This window comes from Furipterus horrens, unplaced genomic scaffold (assembly GCF_987537825.1).
Source record: "Furipterus horrens unplaced genomic scaffold, mFurHor1.1.pri manual_scaffold_1, whole genome shotgun sequence".
Lineage (NCBI taxonomy): Eukaryota > Metazoa > Chordata > Mammalia > Chiroptera > Furipteridae > Furipterus > Furipterus horrens.
This window is the reverse complement of record NW_028327171.1, coordinates 96,937,424-96,958,444: the sequence shown is the minus strand read 5'-3', so window position 1 is coordinate 96,958,444 and position 21,021 is coordinate 96,937,424. Positions and strand designations below refer to the sequence as shown.

At 49.9% G+C, this 21,021-nt stretch overlaps 1 protein-coding gene across 5 annotated transcripts in view; it reads right to left on the bottom strand.

The window, feature by feature from the left end:
* BOC (BOC cell adhesion associated, oncogene regulated) overlaps positions 1 to 21,021 on the bottom strand; it is a 71,238-nt gene that overhangs the window by 3,241 nt on the left and 46,976 nt on the right. For 4 of the 5 annotated variants that reach the window (XM_090276636.1, XM_090276647.1, XM_090276626.1 and 1 more), the window contains 12 exons: positions 14,404 to 14,550; positions 12,537 to 12,680; positions 10,783 to 11,076; positions 10,159 to 10,431; positions 8,809 to 9,116; positions 5,465 to 5,627; positions 4,959 to 5,069; positions 4,277 to 4,483; positions 3,721 to 3,902; positions 3,266 to 3,371; positions 2,776 to 2,898; positions 397 to 615 (listed from right to left, as the gene is read on the bottom strand). In XM_090276636.1, coding sequence (XP_090132762.1) covers positions 397 to 615; positions 2,776 to 2,898; positions 3,266 to 3,371; positions 3,721 to 3,902; positions 4,277 to 4,483; positions 4,959 to 5,069; positions 5,465 to 5,627; positions 8,809 to 9,116; positions 10,159 to 10,431; positions 10,783 to 11,076; positions 12,537 to 12,680; positions 14,404 to 14,550 — 2,277 coding nt within the window. The remainder of the gene's footprint in view (positions 1 to 396; positions 616 to 2,775; positions 2,899 to 3,265; positions 3,372 to 3,720; positions 3,903 to 4,276; positions 4,484 to 4,958; positions 5,070 to 5,464; positions 5,628 to 8,808; positions 9,117 to 10,158; positions 10,432 to 10,782; positions 11,077 to 12,536; positions 12,681 to 14,403; positions 14,551 to 21,021) is intronic. The other variant, XM_090276665.1, reaches the window with a different exon arrangement.

The window sequence follows — 21,021 nt, the reverse complement described above, 5'->3', positions numbered from 1 at the left end:
AATGGATAACAGTCAGTCACTCAGGATAAGAGGAAGAAAATGTCTGGAGGAAAGAGGCAGATAAGTGTGAACGTGCGGTCAGAGCAGCGGCTTCAGACATTGAAAGGAGCTGGAGCAAGCTAAGTCCTGAGCTCCCGAGATGCAGAGAGGACAGACTTCCACTTCTGCATACTCCTGCATCTGCCAAGGTCTGTGAGCTGGGAGGGAAGGACCCGGTGCTGGGGCATTCTCCGATTCTCTCCAAGCCCTCTGGGGGACTCAGGAGCTTGAGCTCCAGTGCGTGGGAAGCGGGGAGCCTCTGATCCTGCCCTGCGGAGAGGCCTCCTGGGAGGGCTAGGGGCCCTCCCCTGGCCCCGGGCTCCTTCCCCTTGGTGCAGAGCAGGCTCACTCACTCACTTTGCTTAGACCAGGCCCTCCACAAGCAGAAAGGGATGAAGGCAACGATGATGAGGACGATAGAGCCCAGGACGACCCCGACAATCAGGTAGGGCAGGTCGCTGGAGCGCGCCACCATGGCCCCTGTGCCCACCGGCCGCTCCATGGTTTCGGGGGGTGGCGGCTGAGGTGGTGCCAGAGTTGGGGGTGGGAGGCCACCAGGCTGACCAGACTTCCGAGCTGTAATTGCGAACACAACTCACGTCAGCATCTATGTCTTCGAAGTTGCTTTCTAAACAAATACAAAATATTCTGATTCCACGGGTGTGGGAAATAGGGTCAAACTCACAAGACAGAACCTCCAAACTCTTTATTAGATGAGTGAAATTTGGTATTACTGAAGAGGATTTGAACCTTTGATTTCAAAATACAATCTGAGATATCTGTGAGCTAAGCTCTAGTCAGACTGGTCTTCTGGGAAGAAGTGTTGTGAGGATTTTCTGAAAGAAAAGCTGGTGAACTTTAGGAAGAAAATATTTTAAAAATGCATGGAACCATCAAAAAAAGTGGAAGAATTTACCCATGAATTTGCTCTTCCCAGGCAGATTAACAGATGTGAAATACCAGGTATGAGCCCAAGTCGCACAGCTGGAAGATAGGTATGTTGGGTGGGCCTCCCTGGGAGTAATTGTGAAACGCTAATTCAGAGGTGACACGTTAAGATGATAAACTCCTCATGGGGGTCTTGCTATTATTGAAGTGTATCTGACATTGTTAACTCCTCTTCACAACTATCTTCTCCTTGACTTTCTGCTCCTGCAGGCTTCTGACTTACCTCAGTCTCTCTGACTGCGGCTTGTAACATTTCTCTTTTCCCGCTCTTTCTTTCTGGCTCCTCAGATGCTGAGAAGTCTTCCCAGCCCCTCTCAGCAGACATTCTGTACTCTCATCTCTCCCCACGATTTCAGCCTAATGACTGCTATACACCCACACCCGCGGCCCTCGCCCAGGCAGGAGCCCAGCTGGCTTCTCTCTTGCAACACTTGCATTTCAGACTCAGTAAGTCTCCAAAGGGTTTCACCTTGTTCCTTTCTCATAGGATCTGGTTCTCTCCCAGCCTTCCCCCATTTTAATAAATGGCAATGTCACCTGGGTGTTACTTTAAGCTAGAAACCTCAGTGCTTACTCTGAACTCCTTGCACCCTCTCCCAGCCCCAACACGCTGTCAGTCCCTAGCCCTGTGCACACGTCTGCAGAAAGGAGACCGGGCCTTCTCACTGCCTTCACTTCCTGCCCTGTTCTCTGCCCCCAGGCTATGACTGCAGGGGCACCAGTGACCCTTCTCGACAAACAAATCCACCAGTGACCCTCCTCGACCTCACAGCCCACAGGGCCCTGGATGACCCAGGCCCACCAGCTTCCCTGGCCTCCTCCCTGAGTATTCTCCACTCTTGTCCTCCTTCCAGGAGCCACAAACCTTGAACCATGGAGTTGCTTGCCACGTATCCAGTCCCCCAGGCTCCTCCCTCCTCAGTCCCCACTGAAGAGTCGATCCTTCCACCAGACCAGTGTGAAACTTTTGTAATGTCTCTGTTCTCTGCCCTGGGCACTCTGGGTGTCCCGTTAGAGGATTTTCGGCTATGGATGCACCTGCCCCCTCACTTCACTGAACATGACAGGAGAGGGCAAGACGTGCACGCAGCAGGTGCTCCTGTGTGTTGAATAAGTGATGGAAAGCATGCAAAGCTGGAGAAAGAATGTTGCCAACGATGGGAAAATGGGCTGTTTTCTTGTTTCTATTCCTATTCCTTGGTGATCTCCTGATTTTGTTCTTTACAATACACCTACTTTAAATACTTTCAGTAATTGCAAAACGGACATAATATCTACCCACTTGGCCCATGTGAAAATATTAACAAGTTATTATGTGAATATGTTTAATGTGTTTTAATGCAGAAAAGAGTCTGGGCTTGTTAATTAGATGAACTTGGCCCCAAGTGTGCTCTACTGCTAACGGCTGCACAACCCTTCCTGGCCAAAGCATGTAACTTCCTTTCCTGTCTCATGCAGTTGTAGTTAAATTAACTAAAATAGTGTAAGCATCAAACATTATCATAGGAATAAAGTGTTTATAGAAAGTTTCCAACCTAATAATGGATTCCATTCCATGAGTTCATGTATGAGTTAGTTCCCAAGTTCCTTATAGCCATCATGATAGCAAGCCATCCATGCTTAATAGGAGGCACAGCAAATGAAGGGTTAAAAATGACAAAGTTTAGGGGTACTTAGAAAATAAGGAGTCTTCCTGAGGTGGAGATACCCAGCAAGGTACGTGGAACAGTGACTTTGTCCTTGATTGCTGAAAAGAGCCAGAGGAAAGCAGAGAACCCAGAGACTCACCTTTGGTTTCACAGATCATCACGTTGCTGAACTCACTCTCGCCACCTTCATTGAAACACTGCATCTTAATGTCGTAGGAGGTCTCCGGCTGCAGGTGGCTGATCGAGTGCCAATATCTATCCCCTGGGAAAGAGAGTAAGAGAGTCACAAGTGGAAATGTGTACCTGGTTTGCTTGGCCTCCGATGGCAGTCAGACTCTGTCAGGGCTGTGTGCTGGGGCTGGTGCCCCTGAGTGGCCATGCGCCAGGTGGTGGAAGAACAGTGGAGAAAGTGCTCTGTGCTTCCACCCATGTTCCTATTGTCCCCTTACCATGGGAGGGAGCCATGTGGATTTATTGACATGAACTTGATGACCCCAGTGTGTCATGAAAGAGCCAGTAGTGTGGGGCACAGATGCTTTGTATCACACCAGCCCAGGTTTTATATTTTCATCAACAGCAAGACCCCTTTGCCAGCAACAGCAACTAAACCACACAAAAGTGTTTCTCACCTTCCACCATATCCTTCTTGTAGTCACTATCATTGTCACTGTCTGTAGGTCGATAATAGATATAAAAGCCATGGATTGGGGTGTTGTTGTTACTTGCTGAGATATACTGTAGGGAACAGAGAAGAAGCATGATGACAGTGGAACAGAGAAATCATCAGTGAGCACAACCTCTGGGGGACCCTGGCAGATGTTCCTGATGGTACCCCCAATGCTCTCTGGAGAATGCTGTGGAGCTCGCTCATTTTATTTAGCCTAGAGGTCCCCTAGCCATTGGAGACAAGAAACAAACTGCCATTTCCGCAAAGAGTTAAGTCCTCTCTGAACCTGCCTGGGAAGGATAATGGATGGACAGACACACTTAAGGGAGGCATCTTAGAAGAAAGGCTGAGGAAGAAAAGTGGTTCCTTCCCGCCCAACATGGAGCTCAGCCCACTGTGCTATGCAAAGCCACTTACCATCCACTTGAGCATGATGGTGGTCTCATTGACAGCATCAGTGAAGGTGATGTAAGGGCCTGCCACGGGCCTCTCATACATGCGGCCGCTGTAGCCTGACACCACGTATGGCTGGGAGGGGGCGCTGGGTTCACTCTCCCCCAGCATGTTGAGAGCCCGGACTCGGAACTTATAGGAGGTGCCTGGTGAGAGAGACACTCGCTGAACCCAGGAGCTGGGAAACACCTTCTGACTTTCAGGCCCCGGACCTGGAGCAATCATCTGGGCAGCCCTTCCCTAAAAGCAAACCCCAAAGGACTCATGAGAATTCCCACCCTCATCAGAAAGGAGCCACACAGGAGATGGCTCTGGACCTCTTGAGGGAGGGGAGGAGGAGGAGGACTTGTGGGACTGAGGCACCACCACCAAGAGCATCCACAGGAACCTAGTGACAGGTGGAGGGTGAGCAGTGAGAAAAACCTCCAAAGCTCCCGCTGTCCTCTAGGTGGCCAGGGGGCAACATGGGGGTGGGGGTGGGGTGGCGATGAGGACAGCAGGCAGACGGCCAGGCCCCTACCTTTCTCTAGGCCTGTAATCTCCACTGAGAGCCGGGAGGGAGGGATGGCGCTGGTGGCTAGAATCCAGTCCCCCACTTTCTTTAGCCTCTTGTACTCCACACGGAAGGACTGGATCGGGAAGCCCCCATTCCCACGGGGAATCCAGGTCACATACACTGATGTCTCAGAGGCCATGGAGATAGTGGGCCTGTCTGGAGCTTCGGGGGCTAGGGGAGACCGTACATGAGGGAGGAAGGAAGCAAAGGAAGACACGATGGAAGATGGCTGTATTGCAACTGGACTCGGCCTCTTCCTCACAGTACACTGTTCCTCCCCACAGCCTTCCACCTCTGGTGGCTGCACTGGATCTTCCCAGGGTCACCTGCCTGGCCCTCCCCTGAGGGCTATCCTTCTGCAGCGTCACAGTGTGAAGGAGCCAACGGCCACCTGCTCTCCCTCCACTGCCTCCGGACCCACAGGGTCTGCAACCCCGTGTTAGATTCCAGTGTTTTATGTGATGAGCTCCAGTATCTATTTCTTCACTGAGGTTAACTGGGGGGATGCCAGAAAAATGTCACAGGGATTCCCAGACCCACAGAAACAAGAGCTCGTTCAGCCTTCAGCGATGAGCCCTGAGCAGTGGGCCCGGTTCCCGCTATGACCGCTCATCACTCCGACCCCTGTGGGCAGCTGGGGGCTTACGGGAGAGGCGGCCGTGGTCTGGCTGGCTGCTGCTCTGGGGGCTGGCTCCAGGGTCATCTCTCTGGATCTGCTGCTCCTTGCTGGCCACGATTTCAGGTTTAGGCCGCCGTCCTGGGTAGGAATGGGATGAAATCAGCCAGGGAGCATGCGTTAGGTCTCCCTTTCCTCAGAGTCCTTTCTGCCTGAAGCTCTGCCAAGGGGCATGCCAAGGAGATTCGAGTGGCTCAGGGCATTGCAAGTATCATCTGATCCTCCGCTCTGCCTGAGTGTCACAGTACATAGTGCACCTGGCCTGAGTGAAAGGAAGACAAAGGGATGCCAGAGGCTGGCTGGTGGCTTTCCTGCTGAGAGGTATAAGTGTGCCTGATCACATGAACCACAGGGAGGCAGGGGCTGCAAAGAAGGTGAATAGCTGGGATGAGGTGAGCAAGGCTTCCCACCTGGGCCTGATAGGGTTTTCTCAGGCCCATGGAAACCCTGAGCGGGGGGCAATGATTGACCCTTACCAGTTCGGAAGGTGACCATGGCTGTCTGGCCTTCCCCTGCGCAGTTGTGAGCTGCCATCTCCACTTCATATAAGCTCCCAGGGTCAAGTCTGGTGAGGGTCAGGCGGTGCTGGTTGGCTGGAATGTCAGAGATGGTCCAATCATCAGAAGCATTTGTGACCTGCTGGAGAAGATGGCTTATATAAGGATTGGCACCTCAGCCTGGAGCTGTGGTTTGCAACGAGAGCAAGACCTGAGCCCCACAGGGTGGGGGCAGGAGGAGGAGGAGAATGGGCCGGGTTGGGGGAAAGGCAGTGCTGGAGGGGCAGACTGGTCCTGCTGGCTCTGGGACAGTGAAGTCAGGCTCCCTGATCTCCCATCTAATGATCCCATCAAAGAAAACCCGATGGGGTGGGTCAAAAGGTCTGACTGAAACTGCTGAGAATTTCTCCAAAGATCTCCTCTCTCTTTTGGAAAACCTCCATATTTAATTCTCTTTCTCCTTGCTCTGTTTAAACCAAACACAACTCCTTCAGTTTATATTCTAATAAGAAGATGATGAGAATGATGATAAAAGTAGCAGCACCAGTAGAAAAGGCCACACTTGCCAAGTGTTTACTACATGCTGGGCATGGACTGAACACTTTAAATGCGCTATCAAGTGCTTTCATGACAACAGCCCAAGACAGATGAGTAATTTGCCGAAGGCCACATCACTAGTGAACAAAGAAACCATGAGCACATGCTCATAATATTAACCTATTTAGAAAGAAAAACAATCTGGGAGCCACAAAATCTTGGGTTCAATCCTGGTTGGGTCTTTTACTAGCTGTGTAACATAAGCAAGTTCCCTAACCTCTCTGATCCCTAAGCCTTTCATTTGTAAAATAAGGCAAATAAAATCTCTCAGGTCATTCTGAGGATTAAATGAAATGATTTATGTAAAGTGTCAAGCTTTGAACAGAGTGTACAGTAGATTCCCGGCAAAGGCCTGGCTCCTCTCCTGCCCAGCCCACATCCTCTGCTCAGTAAGGTGTCTGCCATTTCAATCCTCCTTTTTCTGCTCCTGCCCTCAATCCTTGCTTAGAAGTCAAAAACTGTGGATGAATTGTAATGATTATGGATTAATAATGGCTTCAAATTCCCAGCTGTTTAAAGAAAAAAAGGAACTCCAGGCTCCTGGACAGGTGATGCTGAGAGGTTGCTTCCTCTCAGCCACCCTACCTTTCAGGACAAAACATATAACTGCCAACACTGCAGATCTCAGAGAGCCTGCTGGTATGTGAGGCTGTGGTTTGCTGAAGGAACTCAACAGCTGATAGGAAAGCATAGTCCCAAGCAGAATATTCCAAAGTAGAACAAAACCTGCTATTCAAGGGACAGGGATGGTCTGGGCTCACTAATGTCAGGCTTCCAGGATTTGTCCCAAGGGGAGAAGATTTTACAAACTGAGAATCCCCAGCGGTGCTGGAAACCCAAACACAGTAGCCCAGAGTCTGCAGATGCACCAGGAAATGAAACTTGCTTCATTGTGTGAAAACATGAAAATGAGCTGAATGATTCCCAGACTCCAGCAAGAGAAAGGGGGGCTGAGAAAACACAACCCAAATGCTGATTTTTAAAAAAATTTCTAGATTCTTTCTGATGTGATGATCCTTAAGACATATTAGTCCCTAAAGAAAGGAACTTCTTTCAAGACATAATTTCCGCCTTGGCAATGCCCACCTACTAGCTCCAAATGCCCCCCCAGGCCGGGGCCTGATAGAAGCCAGAACCAGGGGGGCACTGTCCTCTATCCTGTATCCCTTCTCCTCAGCCATCCCAGCTCTGGCCTCACACTTCCACTGGGAGCAGAAAAGAAAATAAGAAATGGACCAGTAATTAGTCACTGTCACACACAGCAAGAGGGTGAGTGTGGCCTCAGCCTGGCATTTCCGGATCACTATGCATGGCCTTTGCCAGCCTGCCTCTTGGTGAGGCCATTTCGAGGCCACCTCTTGGCCTGAAAAATATTATTCTTGTTCTCATGCTGGTTCTTATCTCCTGGGGACCATGAGCGTCCGGCCTGCCCTGATCTTTGTCTACAACTCTGAGGTGGAGGTGTCCAGTTACTCAGGGAAATAAGGATTAGGACCAGCCCTGCCCCATAACCTGAGCTGAACAATGCTGCTTTTTGTTAAAAACTTATTCACCCCCTTTTCTGACTGGCTGCAAAGAGGCCAGCAGGCTGAGTGTTAATAAGAAACTGCCCTGCCTTGGCCTTCACTTAGCTGGCAGCTTTGCCCTAGGTGTCTTTCTGACAACCGCGGTGTCTCTGTGGACTTGTCCTTACCCAAGCCCTCTTAGCAAAGGACAGAAGGAGGGTCCGCTGGGTCCAGGACAGGGCAAACGGCTTCTGCACAACCAGCACTTCCCACTGTGTTTTTTTGTTTGTTTTTTGGAGGGCAAGAAGAGTCAATAAATAGTTTTAGTTTCACATTCACCTATTTTCCCAAATTTTCTTCCAAGTGCACATAGCACGTTTACAAGCAAAAATAATATGAGTGTATAATAAAGTCTAGCATTATCTTATCAAGTAAGACTTTTAAAAGCCCATTTGAGAGCAGTAATTGTCTACAGTCTGTCTAATGACCTGAGAAAGAAAGCAGCATGCACCTGAGTGAGTAGAAATGCATTTCAAGGGCATTTTCCTAAAGGGAACTTCAAGGTAACAGCAAGTGAGGATGAAGCCTTGAACAAGGATAACAGCCTGGGGGCCCTTTCCTGCGTCACAGGACAAAGTATCCAAGGGGACGGGCTGGCTTGGCCCTGTCCCATACCCATCAGTCCTTCCCTGACAGCTCCCAAAACATTCACTCGGACAGACTCCCTTCTGTCAAGGTCTGAACAACATGACGTGCTTTCAGCTCAAATGCCTGCTTGTCAAATCTGAGCCATGATGAATCCTGAGAACTGAGGGTGTCTTTTACAGCCCTTAGAGAAAATACTTGTTCACAAATATTTGTTTCCCTGGCTCTAGAGCTAGCCTGCCATGCCAGCGTTCATGCAGGTAAATACCCAGTAGAGCTCAGTTTGGTCAGAAAACAAAGCAATATGAACAAATGAGAGGGGGAAAAGGAGAGGATGGGTGACAGGTAACAGGGAAACCGTCCACTCTCCTCTGGGACTAGAAGCTGGTGGTGTGAGTTTCTGGGAAGCCTGTGTGTGGAGCTCAGACCTGGAGGCAAATGCACAGCTGAGAGGTGGTAGGAAAGTACACTGGAGGAGATGGGGGGTTCAGGCCACAGGAGCTCGAGGGGAGAGGGCAGCAGACAGAGACCCCCGCCCAGCCTGAGAGAAGATGGGCACAACACCAGGCCCCGTACCTTGCGGTATTTCACCACATAGGAAAGGATCCGTGCCCGGCTGCCACCCTCGTGCCGAGGCCTCCACACGAGCTCGTAAGAATCAGTCTTGGACGTCCGGGGTGAGCTGAGGATGACAGGCGCCTCGGCAGGCGCTGCCTGCCCTTTCTCTCCAGTGCACCGTGGGATAGCTGGCTGCACTGATGTTGGCAGCTTTGGGACACCTGGGTGCTCCCTCAGCATCTGGTCAGGGCTTCTGGGTGTTGAGGGTGGCAGGGGAGGTGTGGTGGTGTCCAGTTTAGCATCCCGCCATGGCCTCAGGGTTGTGCCTGGAATACCAAGCAGGAAAGAGGAAGGAGGGAACAGGGTGTCAGTCTCCTGATCACCTGCTGAGCTGTTGCCCCATGGATATAAAAAAAAAAAAAAAAAGTCAGAAAAAAGACCTGACATGACCATCAGCCCACTCAAAAGGCTCTGTGGGAAGAGGGAGGGTCATGGCCCTGTCCGCAGTAGGGAAAGGCAGCCTGGTGTCCCATGCCTGGGCTTCCTGCCCTGGCCCAGGCGTGGTAGGCAAGCATCTCTGCAACCTGCCTGTTCTCCTAGCCTCATCTGAAGTGAACTATCTCAATTTGCTCCTGAGGTATGGGAACACTGTGCCCACTTTCTCATGTCTGATACTGGGATGGGGGCATGCCTTTCCCCGTAGGATCTGAACACCATGGCACAACATGGGTCTTTCCCTACTCCACGGCATTGACCCGGAAGTGGGAGATGTGAAGCCAACTGTAAATGCCCTCTGAGGACATGAGAAGCCAGGAGAGACAACACTTCCTTCAGAAACCCTCCACAGGCTTTGCCAACACTGGTTTCTCCTCTGCCTGACCTCTGGCCCCATGGGAGGTTGGCATCTGATAATGTTAGTTCAGCATTTCATTATGTGGTATTATTTTCAAATTATTTCATTGGTAAATTTTATCTCCTCCATGAGAAAACTCTTGAGGCTGGGTTCTTTGCTCTGTTCCCCTGCACACCCGGGTTACCGAGCCCGGCGACTGCTCAGGCACCACAGCTGCCAGCGGCAGAGAAGCAGGCTGAGGGCACACTTGCTTTCCTTTAGTCTAGAGCAGTGGCTGCCAGACTGGGTTTCATGGACCATGAAATTTTAAAAGGTGTTTTTTAACAACAACACAACAGTTAAATGGGTTATTTTCACTTGTGAAAATCTGCACTCTGATTTTTTAATAAGTTAATATAAAGTTGAGCTTACAATTAAAAGCCACTTTGTTTTATATATTGGGGCTCTATTTTGGATTTCATCTGAGGGAAGGGTTCTGTGACTATCCTCAGCGCCTAGCCCTGTGTGGCACTCACCTGGCCTGGCGGTCCTCAGCTGGACCACAGCGTGGGCACTCCCAACTTCATTCTCGGCCATGCACTGGTAGACACCTTCATCCTCAGGCCCCACGCTGACCACTCGCAAGGCCCTCCGTGACAGTCGGAGGCGCTGGCTGGAGGTGAGGGGCACGGCGTTCCTCAACCACAGCACTGAGGGCGGGGGGTTCCCGCGCACCTCACAGGTGAGCTTGGCACTCTGGCCCCATGGGATGACCAGCTGAGACAGCTCTACAGTGACCTCAGGGGGTTCTGCCGGGAAACCAGAGCAGGGGTTAAGAGAGGCTGAGTCTTCCTGTCCATGACCAGTCAGTCTGGGGAAGGGACTGCAGTCACAAAAGGCTCTCTCTCCTTCCAAGTAGCTGCTGATGGAGGAAAGGAAAGGACCTACATTTCCTTCCTCAGAGCCACGACAGGAAAGGGCATAAAGAGAGCTGCCAGGCCCCTGTACCCTAGTCCCTGGGATCTAAGGATCTCCATCCCTCTCAGTACTCCTCTGTCACTCACCGGGGCATGATGACCCTGAGCCTGAGGTTAAGAGCTTCCAGAAGGGCCATGCAGCTCAAAGAGAAGGTCAAGGAGAAGGTCTGAAGAGACACTCACCAAACACCTGGACATTGTAGAGGATGACCGCTGCCCCAGGCTCCCCCACCCCATTGTCAGCCATGCAGCGGTAGGTCCCGGAGTCCTCCTCGCTAGTGGTGTCAATAAGGAGGTTGCTCAGCAGGAAGCGTGTCTTGTTATAGCCCGCAGCACTGGACCCATCCTTGGCCCAGGTGACCCGCGGGGGTGGAATCCCACTGGCCACACACTCCAGGATGAGACTCTGGCCTTTGGTGACGATGATAGTCTGGGCCTCTGGTGGATAGACGATGCGGGCCGCTTCGGCCGTGGAGCCTAGAGGGCCGAGGAGGGAAAGGACAGCATGTGGGACCAGAACTTAGTGTAGAGAAGCCCTTCTGTGCCACCTTGTGTGGCCCAGACCCAGGAGGCAATCCCAAAGATCATGGATTTGGAATGAAACAGCTTTCAGGGGCTTATGGCCTACGTAAAGTGGGGCAAGTTACCCAGTTCCCTTGGATCTTGGTTTTCTTATGAGAAACAAGGACTTCTGAAGGAGCTGTTATAACAAGAAATGAGTAGCATCGTGGACAAAGCATATGAATGCATAACTATGTGTCATTGGCAGTGAGAAAGATGAGGCAGGGGACAGAGGAACAACTTCAATAATGCAGATGATTTCTCTTGCTCAGTAAGTGAACTCTAAGGATGAGGATGAGATGAGATGCAAGGATCCATGGTGTCCCCAAAACACCTCTCATGGGTCACAGTACCCAAGTGTCTCCCACAGCATGAGCATTTTGCTGAGCTGAACAGAATCTATGGTTTAAAGATACGCATTTTTCAGACCACAAAGCCCTCCAAAACTAATCAACTATTAGCACTTCATTAGGTTCTCAGCTGAGGAAGCAGCAATTTTTTTTTTTTTCAACACTGGGGGAGAGACTGGGATGAACTGATTGACAGGCATGTTGCTCTCCAATGCGCCACCTTCCTTGGGCACCTTCATGAAGTACGTTGACTATATGTGATTTTGCTTTATGTGCTAACCTGGGACAGATAAGGTTTCATAAGACCTGAAACTCATACATCTTGGTCAGCCTTCTTTCAGAAAAAGAATACAAAATTATCCATACAAAATCAGGCAAGCGAGGAACCATCTAAATTTTGCTTCAGTAACTTCACGGTAAATCTGACACTGGTACTGACTCTAAAAATCGAACTCCACATTAAGATGTCACAACACTGAATACACAAGGAGTCCAGGAGAGAGCCTGGCACATAGAATGAGCTCAGCAAAGGGAGCTGTTTTCATATAACACGGGAGTGGTGGGCCCACATGGATTTTCACCAGAGAGGGGTGTTGGACAAACTTCAATAGTGCAGACTTGTGGCCTCAACGTGGGCACAAGTGCACCATCATCTTTCCTATGTGCTCGCCGGCAACTGCAAAGCGTCAGACCGTCCTGCCACAGCCCACACATCCCAACCCATTCCCGTCCTCCGAAGGCTACCCAGTGAAGGAGAGCTCTCAACAGGCAGGAGGAAGGGGGTGTCCCCCACAGTGCTCTGCTGTGAGTGGCCAGGAAGCACAGCTGCCCCCTGAGCCAAGCCCAAGGGCCGTGGGCTATGAAAGCCTGGCGGTTGGGCTGGGAGAGGCACCCCCACCCCTCAGAGTCCCGGATGCCCCACTAGTCGGAGCCCTACGACCCTCACCCTGACCTCAGAGAGCACAGTGCTGGGGCACTCCGTGGCACCCAAGGCCCCGCCGCCCCCAGGGACCCCCTGCCCCTTACGGCGCACGCGCAGCCTGTCACTAGAGCCCGAGGTTTTCACTTCTTGGGTCACTGGGTTGTAGGCGGCGCACTTGTACGTCCCCTCGTCCTCCTGGCTGGCGTTCACTATCTGAAGGTTCCCCGATGGCATGATCAGGTAGTTATCTGAGGAAAGAACAGGGGAGGGGAGCATGGGTGAGTTTGGACCTGAAATACTACACCCGAAGTTCCCACGGAGGGGGAGGGGACAGGAAGGGCAGGAGCCAGGAGCTGTGCACCTGACAACAAGCCCACACCGGAAACGCAATTCTCCCCATAAAACCTCGCACCCTGTGGGACGGAAGCGCCAGGCAATGAGGACGACTAAAGAACCAGCTAGCTGACAGGCTGACTCTCCCCGAGTTAGTACACAGGTTTGTAAAAGAGCATTTTGTACTTTTCAGGGAGCTGGGGTAGGGTGAAATGCAGCAGGATTTGGGGTGGGCCAGACCTGGATTCAAGCTTTGGACCTGCCTGTACTTACCTGTATGATCTTGGGCAAGGTAATTAACCTCAGATTTTGTTTCCTCATTTCTAAAATGGCATAACGTGTGCTGCCTCAGCCACTGTAAGGATAGGGAGGCCCATGCTGCATACATGGGAGATGACATGAGAACATCATCCCCACAAGCCAATAGGAGGGAGAGAATTTGACTTTAGAACTTCCCATCAATCCCTATCACAGTCACAGCTTTGAGCCACCTCACAGCTGAATTTTCACAACCAGGGAGGAATATTCTGACTCCCAACCTCCACCCTCTGCATGAACACCACTGTAGCCCTTCCCTCTGTATCACTGGCCTGCTAGGCTGTGTCTACTTCTGGACCAGGGGTGCTAGGGGGTGGGGCCCCAGGGCTGTGCTCAGTCAGCTTCTTTCAGTAGGACACACCAGTGACTGGAATAGAGTCCAGCTTCCAAGAAGGCAAATGACGGGCACTCAGCACTGAGCTTCCTGGTGGCCTGCCCTGGGAGGGGTGGTGTCCGGTACTCGGGGCTCACTCAGCCTGGTGCCTGCCTGTCCCTGGATGTGCGCTGCTTAAGGCTAACACCAGACAGAATGGGCAAAGCCCTTGACCCTGTGGGCTGGGCAGGCCTTCTCTGGGGGCTCACTCCAGGCTTCTACTGGGAACAGTAGAGATCAATGCTCTTTTTTCAGTCTCTAGTTATTTCTGAGGCGTGGGATTAGGACTTTTATACTTTCAAAAAATAGTTTTGTGTATTTTCTACAGTGAACATATATTCCTTTCATAATCAGAAAAAGTTAATAAAAATATTTAAAAACTTATAGGCTATTTAAAAGGTACACGTTTTGAGCTGTGGGGTTCTGTCAGTAGGGTCTGCTTGGCCTTGAGTGCAGGGTCAGTTGTGGAGGAAACATCCTGTCTCCCCGCTGGCACTTTGTGGACCAAAGCTTGGCCTCCCTTCAAATGGGGAGAGGGAAAAACTCAAGTTCCACTAAAAAGATTGCTGTGCTATGTGAGGACGAGCTCCACCTCCCACGCTGCAGCTACAGGAATGGCTGGGTTTGTTGGGCAGCCTTTCTGTGTCTGCCTGGGGGCTGGGAGCTCTCGTGGGGAGGAAATCTGGAACCTTGGGCTGACAGCCCTGCTCACATGGCAGCAGCTCAGCTGCCTCGAAGGGTAAAGAAATGCCTCATGACCAGGCAAAAGACTTCCATAACAGAAGCCAATCCCTTTAGGATTCCACAGGGATAAATAAATATCAAGGTTTAAGACAGCTAGCCAGCATGAGGAGGGGTCTATCGGGTGTTTATGGGGGTTGGGAAGCAGGGGTCAGGGGCAGCCAGCTTCCCTCCTGGCCTCGGCCTCTGAGCTCCTGCTTGCTCACCTCTGGATGCCTCCAGCCACTCTTGTTTGACACTGTATCGGACCTGTGCTTTTGGGTGGCTCTCAGGAAGGTGGCAAGCAATGACCGCCGTGTTCCCCTCATCTACTTCAATCACGTGTTGCACGTCCAACTTGAAGTCCTGAAGATCTGTGGGGAGAAGGAAAGGTGCCGGTTGGGTCTCGATGGAGGAAACGTGCAATGTTTCAGGGTGGATTGTGGTTTCGTGTCTTTAGGTACAATAAACAGCTGCAGAACCTCACACATAGGAGGCTCTCTGGGGGTTCTCCAAGTCTTTCCTCTAGCCCTTTGTTGCCTATGGGAGTTTAAAGGTTGGAATGTGTAGCCCTCAGTCCTGCATGGAGTTCACTTGATATATATAAGTTGCAGGGTGGGGGTGGGCATAGAGAATTCTGTCAGGAGGTGCCCGTGATGCAGACTGGCTTCTTTTGTTACGCTGAGACCTGGGAGCGAATTGACCAGGCCCATCAGCTCTACAAAACCTGGTCAGGGTCAAGGCACAAATGTCCTGGCACAGCTCAGCTAATGGAGACAGAAGGGAAAAATAAAAGAGAATGCTACTGTCTTCTGTAGTCCAATCAAGAAGAGCCCTTCCTGGTTCTGCTCAGGCAGCCACCATGAAAAGTGGCTGGCCCAGGATTTTGCTCAATTACCAACCATGGTTATAACCAAAGGTGATTCCTGCTACCCAAGAGCTATACTCTGCAACACAGCTAATACTTTCTTAGGGCTGGGGTGAGGATCTGTGGATACCCTAAGGGTTTTCTAAGGCAAAGAGGGACCTCCCTGGTGTGGTTTAATGGCAGGACTACATGGAGAAGCTGAGGATCCTGACACCAGGCTGCAGTCTCTGGCAGCATAGCAGCCATCTTGGCGGGGGGGGGGGGGGGGGGGGGGGCAAGAAGACTGGGATCTAAACTAAGAGAAGATGGATATCCATCTGAAACAAAAGCAGGATGCTTCCCAACCAAGCCAACAGTCCAAATTACAAAACTCTCTTTGTAGGAGCAGATTCACTGATATTGCTCAACAGAATGGGCATTTGTGCAACAAAACCAGAGTAAGATAAGAGAGATAATAGTATTTAGCCAGGCTTCATAATGTTACTTAGAAAATACCCTAGAGGCACCCTCACTGCATGCTGACCACACCGAATTCTGCTCAGCTCCTGAGAACTGTGATACCATCAGAGTTTACCACAATTCCACTGCAAGACCCCACCTGCCTGTGTTGTTGTTTCCCCCAAGACCCAGAGAAGGCAATAGGAGCAGTGGGGAGTCAGATTTCTTACAGAAGAGATAATTAGTAAAAACAAACTACTGTCACCAAAGAAGAGCCCAGTGATGGAGGCACTCAGTGAGGTCAGGAGGTCCCTACTTAATGGAATTTTCCAGAAGCTCTCAGTCAAGCCAGGGCAAGGGACCCCTTTTGTTTCTAGGAAAGGATTGCTGTCCCTTTGATTACTATATCAGTTGTGAACTGTTTAGGGGCAGGGACCAAGTCTTCATATATATATTTTCTGAACTTAACCCAGGCCTGACCCAAGTAGAAGGCCAGTAAATGTTGAATGACTACCTTGGAGCTGGTTCCTCAATCAGGTACAAGGTACCCATTTTTGCTGCCCGTGTACTCAAATTTCTGAGCTGAGTTGGTCTAGATTGTGAGCTCAAGGATAAGGGCCCAGCACAACAAATTTTCTATGAACCTTTTATCCAAATGTGGCCAACCTTTTATCAAAGTGTGGCTATTCTGAAAATAGAATGTTTCTTAAGAAGTTACTTCTAGGGTCACAGGAAAGGGATATAGCAGGTCCAGTAAGTGTGGAGTAAGAAATACATGCTATTCGCGGAGTGGTGTGGCAAAACAAGGACAAACTGCCCAATTCATTTCTGAGTCCATTTCACTTTCCAGGCTTACCAAGTGATGCCTATGACTCAAGGTGAGACTCTCACGAATTGCTTCCTTTGGATGGGTGACCTTCCTTTCTTGCCACAGAACTCTGTGCTTTCTGGGAAAGCCCATATTAGTTTAGGGCCTTGTATACTTTTAAAGAATTATCTTGTCATTATTTAATTTTGTGTGTGTGATATCTGACCCTAACTGTACTGTGAAATCCCAGTGCGCAGTCTGTTTTACACTCCACACCCCCAACTCCACTGCACAGTATTCAGGAAGCAGTAAATGCTCTCTAAATCCTTGTTGAATACTTTGGAAGGCTGAGCCCAAGGCCAGCTTCATGAATGTGCAACCCGCCCAGCTGCACAGAGCCCAGTGCTTGAAAGGGGTCAAGGCTTGGTTTAAGGGTCTGCTGTCACCATCTTGAAATTCTTAATAATGTTTGAACAAAGGACCCCACGTTTTCATTTTGCACTGGGCCACCCAAATTTCATCACCTAGTTTATAGGTAAGCCTCTCAGCCAAGACATTGGATGCGTGTTCTCTCAGAAAGGAAGATACGGACTATGGGAAAGGGTGGGTTGCCTGTGCTCAATGTGTTCTAGCTAAATATTGGTAACTGCTTTCCAAAGCAATGCAATTAAACAGTACAAAGGTCCTAATCCTTCTCAGCACAGTGCGTGTGTGCCTGCCAAGTCAGGAGGCGCCCCACAAAGCGAGCTGGGAGCATTGTGAGCTCAGAAGCATCTGGAAATTTTTCCGTCACTGAGAAGCACTCTCTTCAATGGTCTAATAAATCTAAAAATACTCCGCTAAGACTTTTTGAGTTTTTTCTACCCTCCCCCTTATCTTTACCTCATTCCAAGAAAATTTGCCTTGAGCAAGAATATATTTAAACCTAACAGATCATTTTGCAACAAAGATGCAAGCAACTGAAAGGAGTTTGGCACCAAAATGCCATCTCCATCTTAATGGCCCTGAGCTACTGCCCCATTGTAATCGAGGGCTTATCCAGGCAGGGAGCCGGCACTCCTCCATGCACCCACCTCACCCACCCAGTCCTAGAAACACCATGGCCCTTTAAGCCTCTCTGGCTCCTTTTGCACCTTCTGACAACAGCTGGGCTAGAGACAGAAGGCTGTGCAGTGGGGGAGGCACAAAGCTGGGCACCGGTCAGCCATGTGGCCACACAGCCCCTCTGTTCTGATGCCAACATATGCACAACAGCCCGTGCAGGCAGGTCCAAGGCCACCCCAGCTGGGCACCCAGATCCCCACAAGGGCCGACTGGCAGGCAAGCCTTCCTGGCTTCAAAATAAATAAGCAGCAGTTTAGTCCTTGGCCTTGTCCTCTCCTTGTGCCTCCTAAACTGAAGCCTCAACTGTTGCTTCACTAGACAAACTCCCAATTTGAATCCTGCAGCAAAAGCTGCGTTTCACTAAGGGATCAAAAGCAGAGTAATGATAAATGATTTGAATATCAGAGCACCCCTCTTCTAATGTTTTTGGGCAGGTAAGAGATCAGGGATGGATAAAAGCTTCATGATCAATAACAGCCTCATCAGCCACCAGGCAGGGCAGGTGCAGAGGGAGCCAGTTGGCTGCATGTGAAGGAAAGCAGCCTGTTCCCAGGCCCCTTTGTCTGCAAAGCTGGTTTCCTGGCCAGTCTCTGGGCTGCTCAGGGCGTCTCACTGGGAATGAGGGGCAGGCCCTTAGTTACAAATGGAGTTAGCAGGCCTCGATTCAGAAGGAAGGATCAGGTTTCACAGGGAAATGGTTTGACAGGACACCTGTCCTTGCCTGTTGGCTGGTGTGTTTGAGAAATCCATTAGCTGAATGTTTTTGCAGCCTTAATCCTCTTACCTTCCCTCAGACCCTCTTTTGCATCCTCTTTTAGTGTATTCTTTCAGCTATTTTATTAACTTTTCTGCATAATCAAATGCCAATAGGCCCACTTTGGTTTCTCAGCTCTCAGCAGGCCAGAATCCCCCATCACTGGGGCCATCTCAGAGTTTATTGACCTTACTTACTTTCAACAGAACTTGGTGCTTTCTGAGAAAGCCCATATTAATGGAGGTTCCAAATGGAACCCTGCTCAGTTCCTTGCCTTCTAAGTGCTCGATTTCTTAAGGGAACATTTATCTTCTGATCTATCACTTGCGGAGGACCTTGGATACACACATTACAGGAATTGGTTCAGACACAAATCACGTTGATGAGATCTGTGTTTCCTGTTCACATTTACAGGGTGTATCAGACATGCCAGCAGGGACAGGGGCAAATAAAAGACATTTAGAAGCACATGGGTGTGGCCGCCATCATCAGGATCACAGGAGACACCACAATTGACAAGTTTTAGCTTGACTGCCTTTTGAATTTCTTTCTCACCACCATCTAGACTCAGTCCTTTATTTAAGAAAAAGCTCAGTAGAGCTATGGGTTAAATTACAATATTTGGTGTATGTTCATGCATTCTCATAATGCGAAATCATCAAATCTTAATTAGGCTCAGCTCCCTGATTTTCCCAGAATTTACACACCCAGTTACAGGTGCAATGCGCCTCAGCAGAATACTCCAAGCGTAACTCTTAAGCTTAACGAGAACTTTCAAGGAGTGTTCCTATCCATCCTCTTCTCCCTGAGCCCTCACTTAGGCTACAAGTCAAAGTTCAATTCTGTTTAAGAAGTCAGGTAAAATGGTGCCTTTGGCTGGAGGCTGCGTGGAATTACCAACATCCCCATTTCCATGAGCTCACTTTAAAAAAATTGGCTTTCTACCCATTCAGGCATTTCTCACGTACAGTCGGTCCTGTCCTCCCCCTGCCTGTTCTCAGGAATCACAAGACAAGCCTGCACTCATCTGCTGAGGCTTGGATGGGAGCCACCGGACTGTGGGGGCATCTCAGTGGGCTCCCTTGGCAATGCTGCCAGGACGGCTCTGTAGCCTCGTGGCCATCGGCAAGTTTCTGGGCTGACTGATATTTCTACTCCCTACCTCTTGTGGCCTCCAGGTCTCAACTTGTCCCTGTGATGGCGTGTTGCATCTGTGGCTAATGTTACAAAGTACAGAAAGGTTTTGCTCTAACAGAGCACTCCTCAGTGGCATACTGACCCAAGGCCCTTCCCCACACCTCAGACCTTTCTTCAAAGATGGAAAAGTATAAGGGAAACAAAGCTCCGAAAAGCTGTGGCTCACTGCCCTACAGATGGGCTTGGAGGTGGAGTCGGAGAAGAAGGGTCCTTGGCACTGCCTCCTTCTGTGGCCTCGGACAAGGCAGCAGCTCCCCAGGGCCCCCGACTGCTTTGCTGACAGGCAGAGAATCAGCACACGGCTCTCTGCCTCCAATCACCTGAGGAAGCACGGCCAGGCGTGACCCCAGATTAGTCTTCTCAAAGAAAGGGCTCTGCAAGTGAATCAATTACAGAAGCAGAGTAGCGGGTGGAGCTCGGCAGTGCTCTCATTAGGTCTGAAAGCCCACCTTCTGGCGAGTGGCGGGGGTTTGGTGTGGGATGGGCAAGCATCTCAGAAACCACACATCCTGGCTAGTGACTAAGCCCTTTGCCAGTCTGTTGCCCTGGCATGCAGACCACTGAAACCAAACCCTCTGTAACTCACAAGGCTGGGCAAATCAGGATACTCTGTAGTCAGCATTAAGCACAGTACCATCCCTCCAGGCATCACTGAAACATGCAAGCAGCCAGCCAGGAGTGGGGATTATGCATTATGCTAGGCACTACAGAAGATGCCAGAAGACATAGTTCCTAGTCATGAGGAACTTTAATAGACAAGATGTACACAAGCACACAATTCAGCAGCGTGGTGTCCCCAACAAAGTCCACCTCCACCAGCACTCCAGCCTAGGCCAGGTCACTTGGATCTCCTGAGAAAATTTAAAAAGGAGCCTGACAGAGTAAGTACTCCTCCTCTCTTTGCAGGAAGGATGAGTGGATAAATAGATTTGCCCTCTTTGGGACTTTCTTTTTTCCTTCCCGTTCAATTGCACAAATAATTTTGGCTCCAAAGCACTCTCCTGACAGCCATGGAAACATGACATAAAGTTTCTCAAACACACTTTCTGATGAAAACAAGACACACTCTCTTTTATTTAAATAAAAAACAGTTTCCATGGGGGAAAAAAAAAAACCTTTGCAGATGCCAAACACATTAGTTATTAAGTCTTGTGTTTCTTTCCTTTCCTTTGAGTTGAGGTGGGGTTTGCACCCAGATTTGAGCAGTGAGAGGAAGCCGAGGATGGAGAAGAGAATAAAGGGTCAGGGATGAAAGGGAACAAAGATCAAAGTCACGACAGAAGATGGGCAGGAGAGGAGAGAGGGTGTAAAGGGAAGCTTGTGAGAGGAGAAGGAGAAGGAAAAAATTAAAATCCTAGTTTGCAACGTCATTAAGTGATTTGCAATAAAGTGGCCTAATGCTTCAGGAATTTCTTGGCCTGAACCAATTAAAAATATATTTTGAAAAAAAGACATAAGAAGAGAATGAGAAATGCTATTAATCCTTGAAGGCAAGTCAAGGATGAGAGCCACATCTCCACTGAGTCTGGCAGCCAGATGAAGGGAGATGTCTGCAGACCATCTCGTTTATCTGACTTCGGCACTGCTATGAGGTAGGGCTGGTTAGCAGAATTTGGGAGTTTCTTCTGGACTAAAGGAAGGAATGAAATGGTTTGAAAAAATACACTGAAGAAAAA